Raw genomic sequence first — 6,946 nt, forward strand, 5'->3', positions numbered from 1 at the left:
GTCTGTGTGTGTCTGTAGGAGGCAGCTGTGCCTCCTGTCTAAGGACAAAATGGCCAGCCTGTGCCAAAAACACAGTCTCACTAGTTCCCATCAAAGCTTCTGGGCTCTGGAGGGTGGAGGGATACTCTGAGGTACCTCTCTCTTTCCTTATCTAGCAGGAGCCGCCCAAGTTGTACCCAGCCATTCCTGCAGCCAAAAGGAGGCCCATTAGAGTCCTGTCTCTGTTTGATGGAATTGCGACAGGTGAGTTTGATGCTCTGTTGGGACAATGAACAAAGCATCTAGGCAGATTAAAGGTGTGGCCAGGGGTCTCCTATGTGGCCATTGAGAACATTAATAGCAGAGGTGTCATATGTGCCTGTTTGTGCTCCATGGCCTCTGACTTCTCACACCACTTTTGAGCTTATGTATATGTGTGACTGTAAGCATGTGTTTACCCCATTGATACATGGGGGGGATCTGAGGCAACTTCTGTTCCGTGTATGTCACCCATGTATCAGGCTTGGTGGCAAGTCTATGTTCTTGCCACATTTCCTGCCTGGTTCCACCGTCCATTTCCATATGGACATGCGTCTCATTTCCTTCTGTTCAAGTATCTAAGGGTTTGCTGGCCAGTAATTAGGCAGTGCTCTCCAGCAGGCAGTGCTCTCCAGCAGGCAGTGCTCTCCAGCAGGCAGTCCTCTCAGCAGGCAGTGCTCTCCAGCAGGCAGTGCTCTCAGCAGGCAGTGCTCTCAGCAGGCAGTGCTCTCAGCAGGCAGTGCTCCCATCAGGCAGTGCTCTCCATCAGGCAGTGCTCTCCATCAGGCAGTGCTCTCAGCAGGCAGTGCCCTCAGCAGGCAGTGCCCTCAGCAGGCAGTGCTCTCCAGCAGGCAGTGCTCTTCAGTCCTGTCTCTTCTCTATCTTCTTTAATTTGTATACCTGCAGGAATCAGTCAACATGTATGGCAGTCTCAGGTCTGCTGTGGCTCATGGTGCTATATGTCCCTCTTTAAAATGTCATACTCCTTTTTTTTTTTTATTTTTTTATTTTCTTGGTTTTTCAAGACAGGGTTCTTCTGTGTAGCCCTGGCTGTCCTGGCACTCACTCTGTAGACCAGGCTGGCCTTGAACTCAGAAATCCGCCTGCCTCTGTCTCCCAAGTGTTGGGATTATAGGCGTGCACCACCACCACCCGGCTAAAATGTCATACTTCTTAGCTCTTGGATTTTAACTTGTATTCTTACTTGTTTCCTTTTACATGCATAAGTACATTTATGGTCAATTAAATAATTAATTTCCACGCTCCTGGTTCCTTTCCACTTTGTGAGATTTCCCATACCTGGAATGAGATGATCAGTGTGTCCTGAGGTTCCCCTGGAGTTGACATGGATCCTCTGAGGTGACAGTGATGGAGTGAGGGTCTTCATTGAGTTGCAGGAGGACAACATAGGTCTGATAGCCCACACTTCGCATCTTATCCTCACATTTCTCTTTGATTTTTCACAGGGTACTTGGTGCTCAAGGAGTTGGGTATTAAAGTGGAAAAGTACGTTGCCTCCGAAGTCTGTGCAGAATCTATCGCTGTGGGAACTGTTAAGCATGAAGGCCAAATCAAATATGTCAACGACGTTCGGAAAATCACCAAGAAAAATGTGCGTGTCATCTTGTTCCTGGGCTTTATCCCATGTCCCTTAACCCCCTGGATTTTTTCTGCTGTCCCACTCTCAGGTCCAGGGTTGTAGGTAGGATAAGCTGTAGATACCTTAGAAAAAGTGCAAGTGGCGCAGTTGGAGGTACAATTCAGGATTACTTAGCTTTGCTAAAACATGAGCGTTGAGGTTTCTAGGCTCAAACATTTAGTTCGATAAAGGAATATTTTAGAATGGCAGATTTCTTAGCATTTTCCCCCATAGTCCGGTTTTTCCTTCCTCAGGCTCATACCAGCTATTTATATGAGTTATTATTATTATTTTCTAATCAGATTGAAGAGTGGGGCCCATTTGACTTGGTGATTGGTGGAAGCCCCTGCAACGATCTCTCTAATGTCAATCCTGCCCGCAAAGGCCTCTACGGTAAGCAGATGGCCAGGGTTTGGGACCCCGGCAACAGTATGTGCTGTGTGTATGTGTTCAGGTGGAAAATGTAGCAAAGGAGCTGTTGTCACAGTTATTCTAGGACACAACAAATGCAGTTGCTTTCCTTTACTGCTGTATCCTGGGGAAACTCTTGGTCTTTTGAGGCTGTTCTAGAATGAAGGTTTTGATTAAACCTTTTTTTCTGATGCTATTCCCAATACAGAGGGCACGGGAAGGCTCTTCTTCGAGTTTTACCACTTGCTGAATTATACACGCCCCAAGGAGGGTGATGACCGTCCATTCTTCTGGATGTTCGAGAATGTTGTGGCCATGAAAGTGAATGACAAGAAAGACATCTCCCGATTCCTGGCAGTGAGTGGACTGCCAGGGAAACCTGGCAGGGAAGGCACCACTAACACTGAAGGCTGAGAAACTTATTTCCTGCTTAGAAGGGGGTGTGGCTTGATCTGAGGACTAATAACATAGCAGGCTCTTTGATCTGAGGTGATCCATTCTTGTTAGTCAGTTCTTCTATTTGCACCGATTTAAGGTTTTGATTTGGCTTAATTTAAGGGCTGTGGGGAAGTTAGTAGGCTTGTGTTCTTCTATTTCTTGGTTTGTTTTCTTTCATTTTATGCTTTACTTTGTATGTGTGCACACAGGCACCCTTGCCAGATACATGTTTGAAGGTTTTATATTTACTTCTGAGTCCATTTTCTCTACAGTCTGGCTTCCGGAAATCAAACTGGTCATCAGGCATAAAAGCACCTAACCCTGCTAAACCATCCTCCTGTCTCTGTTCTTTTTGAAGTTGGTCTCATAGGTAGCTTTGGCTTTCCTTGGTCTCTTACTTACTCTTCCTGTCTCTGCCTCACCACTATTGCTGGATTATAATTCAGCCTTAAGTGATAGAGCTCTGGTTAGGCGTCCATATGTTGCCTGCCCAACAGAGTGCGCAGGCCTGGTTTCATCTCTTTACCATGCATGGCCAGAGATCCGTTCTCTTCCAGCCTGCCTCTGGGTGGTAGCTGGTAAGCTTCCTTGCCTCTCACATATGGAGAAAAGCCTTGTCAACAGAGAAGTCAGACCTGGGCTGAGTGACACCTGAGTCTTGGTGTCTTCAGCAGCTCCCCCTTTCTTCCTGCAGTGTAACCCAGTGATGATAGATGCCATCAAGGTTTCTGCTGCTCACAGGGCCCGGTACTTCTGGGGTAACCTACCCGGAATGAACAGGTAAGAGCCCTAAGAGGGACAAATATCAGATTGCAAAGTTGCACACTGGTCTGAATGGTAACCGCAACCTCTTAGAGCATTGGTTCTCAATCTGTGGGTTGTGACCCCTTGCAGGGTTAACCTATCAGTGATTTTCATTATGACATTATTTTTACATTTACAGATTATTTCAGGTAATTTATGTTTCATAACAGTAGCAAAATTACAGTTACGAAGTAACAATGAAAATTTAAAATTTTGTGGATGTTCATACACTATCGTTGTCTTTAGACACATCAGAAGAGAGCATCCGATCCCATTACAGACAGTTCTGAGCCACCACGTGGTTGCTGGGAATTGAACTCAGGACCTCTGGAAGAGCAGTGAGTGCTTTGCACCGCTGAGGCATCTCTCCAGCCTCAGAAAGAAATACTTTTATGGTTAGGGGTCACCACAACATGTTGAATTATCATTTAATGGTCACAAGCGTTGAGACCATTAAGTTGAGAATGACTATTCTGGAGGTCCTGCCTTTGCGACGCGTGCTCTCCATAACTGCATGACTGGGAAGGCGGCCTTGGTAGCCAGCCACCTTGCTCTAGCTGTAGGATTGACAGTTTTTAAGGTCCATATGAGGATTCCCTGTTCTTCATACTATAATTCCATTGAAAATGGTAAATGTCAAAGACTCCATTCCTTTGTCCCTTGAGCTTGTAAGTGGACCCTGAATGAGGCCCTCTGAATGGCCCGGCCACCAAGCCGTGGCAGCTGAACAAGGGATGGCTCTGTAGTTAAGCTCACTTGCTTACCTTGATTTCTTGCCCTACCTAGTGCTCCACAGCCATCTATGACTCAAGTTCCAGGGCATCCGATATCATTCTAGGAATCCAGGCATGCACACGGGGTGCAAGTAACACACACAGGCAAAACTTCCCATGTTCCTTCTGATATATGTCTATTATAGTTTACCCTTTATCTCTCTAAAGCACTATATTAAGTTAGAATATACAATGTTTGACATTTTTATTTTCAGTCTGGGTTACTCCTCTCTCTCTGTATATATGTCTATGTCTATATATGTATATGTATATATATATATAAAATGTGTGTGTGTATATATATATATATATATTTATGATTTATTTATTTTAGGTTCACTGTTGCTCTTTTCAGACACCAGAAGAGGGCAGCAGATCCCATTACAGATGGTTGTGAGCCATCATGTAGTTGCTGGGAATTGAACTCAGGAACTCTGGAAGAGCAGTCAGTGCTCTTAACCGCTGAGCCATCCAGCCCTATTATTTTCACTTTCCTCCATTTAAATTCAAGTTTCAAAATTTCATATTTTTAAATGGCTGAAATATTGAACTATATAAATTAAGGAGATTCATTTTCCATTCATTAGTTGATGGGCATCTAGGCAGTTTCCATCTTCTGGCCATTATAGTAGAGCAACAGTGAACATGGCTGAGCAACTCTATGTAGTTGGCTTTAGAGTCCCTTAGGTTTATTGTTGTGGCTGGTAGAGCTGGATCTTTAGGCAGATCCATTCCTAACCTTCGGAGGAGCTGCCACACTGCACATTGTCTGAGCCAGTTTACACGACAACCAGCAAGGGGGGGTAAGGGTTGCCGACAACCAGCAAGGGGGGGTAAGGGTTGCCGCTGGCCTACATCCTCACCACCACAAGCTGTTTGACCGTTAGATTGGTGTAGAATGTGATCTGTTACAATTTGCATTTTCCTTATGGCCATTTGTAGTCCATCCTTTGAAATTTTCATTTACTATTGTTCCCATGTCTCAGTTATATATGTATGTATATATATGTATGTGCATATATATATATATATATGCACATACATACATGGTCTCATCAGATGTGTAAGTGGCAAACATCTTTTCTATTCTATAGGCTGACACTTTACCATGTATGATGGAGGTTTATGGCCTCTCATGTATTAGTAGTCTAAATGTCCTCTTCCAGGGACTCTGCTCTTCTGTCTTCTGAGGAGACATGCATGTGATATGCAGATAATACATACGCATAATAATTTTTTTGTTTTGTTTCCTGAGACAGGGATTCTCTGTAGCCCTGGCTGTTCTGGAACTCACTTTGTAGACCAGGCTGGACTCAAACTCAGAAATAAGCCTGCCTCTGTCTCCCAAGTGCTAGGATTAAAGCCATGCACCACCATTGCCCAGCTATAAATTCTTTAAAGAACAAATGAGAATTTATGGTTACCTTGGTTTTTCTCAGTCAGTGTTTCCCACCCTTTGACCATGAGCCAATAGTTTCTTAGTTACGGGGTTACACATACGCACCTATGGTCATACAATGGCTGCAGAAGTATATTATCTATGTTTGATTTCAAAACTGTGCCAGTGAAGTTGCACAGTATAATGGTATTGATGACCTCTGACTTTCCATGAGTTCTGGAACACTTTCAGATGGATATTGATTTTGATATTGGCCAAGGGTTGTGACAAGTGGGAGGGTAAGTGATTTATTTATTCATTCTATGGTATCATTAATCACTTAGTTACTATAGGTTGCTGCATTATTAGCTACCATACCATGTTTATTCTTGGGATATCCTGTGCTCATTTACCCAGGTATCATTGTTGTTTGGCCTGTTTATTTGGTGACTTGTATTTGTGGAATAGACAAGCTAATGAGTTGGGTAATGTGTGTGTTCAGGGCTGGGAAGGTGGCCCTGCAACTGTTCTTATGAACAAGGAGAGCTACCCATTCATCAGAAGAGAGGGAATGCCCCATATGAATAGAGTATTCTATGCCAAAGGAAATAACTTTGGATTTTGGGGTGGATTGATTTGCATAAACAAGCTTCAAGATCAGTGTTTTTAGGTCATGTGTGCCATGGAAAGAAACTCCCAGTACAGATGCAAGTAGTTCATCATTCCACATACTTGTATGTTGGCATTGGAAATTATAGGAGGTTATTAATTTATTAGGGGATTGAGTTGCTGAATAAATTCAAACTATCTAGCTCTTTCTGAACTCAGGCATAAAATCCTTTCCAAGCTGACTGATTCATTCTGCTTCTCTCAGTTCTGATTGCATTGCTCTGTTTTGGCTCCTTCTCATTTTCTCCTTCATTCCGTCTTCACCTGTGTCTTGCTTAATCTCTCTGCAACCTGTCCCTTTAAAACTGTCTCAGTAAAACTGCCACACACACACCACACACCACACCTGTGTCTACCTCTTTCTCTTTCTCTGTGGTGTTCTTCTGTAGCCTCTTGTTTTAGGGTTTCATTGTTGTGAAAGGACACCATGACGAAGGCAACTCTTCTAAAGGACAACATTTTAATTGGGGTGGCTTACAGTTCCCGAGGTTCAGTCCATCATGGTAGTGTGCAGGCAGACATGGTCCTAGAGGCCAAGAGCTCCCATCCAGGAGCCATTAGAAGGCTATGATTCCACCCATGGTGGTACTTAGACATAGAAGACCACAAAGCCCACCTCCACAGTGACAACACTTCCTTCAACAAGGCCACACCTCCTAATAGTACCATGTTCTATGGACCAAGTATTCAAACACATGAGTCTGACATACCAAACCTGTTCAAACCACCACACCCCTTTCCTGGGCTGTTCTTGTAAGATTTGGGTGTAACCTGTCTCTGATTCATTCTGTCAAATCTTTTTTTTTTTTTTTTTTT

The 6,946-nt window shown here is 43.9% G+C and overlaps 1 protein-coding gene across 1 annotated transcript in view; it reads left to right on the forward strand.

The window, feature by feature from the left end:
• The window catches only part of LOC116091816 (DNA (cytosine-5)-methyltransferase 3B), a 39,180-nt gene that overhangs the window by 26,359 nt on the left and 5,875 nt on the right, over window positions 1-6,946 (forward strand). Inside the window, exons 14-18 of the mRNA XM_031373270.1 lie at window positions 156-243; window positions 1,485-1,630; window positions 1,960-2,050; window positions 2,277-2,425; window positions 3,201-3,286. Of these exons, the coding sequence (XP_031229130.1) occupies window positions 156-243; window positions 1,485-1,630; window positions 1,960-2,050; window positions 2,277-2,425; window positions 3,201-3,286 (560 nt within the window). The remainder of the gene's footprint in view (window positions 1-155; window positions 244-1,484; window positions 1,631-1,959; window positions 2,051-2,276; window positions 2,426-3,200; window positions 3,287-6,946) is intronic.

The sequence above is a fragment of the Mastomys coucha genome, unplaced genomic scaffold (genome assembly GCF_008632895.1).
Source record: "Mastomys coucha isolate ucsf_1 unplaced genomic scaffold, UCSF_Mcou_1 pScaffold15, whole genome shotgun sequence".
In the NCBI taxonomy this organism is placed as follows: Eukaryota; Metazoa; Chordata; class Mammalia; order Rodentia; family Muridae; genus Mastomys; species Mastomys coucha.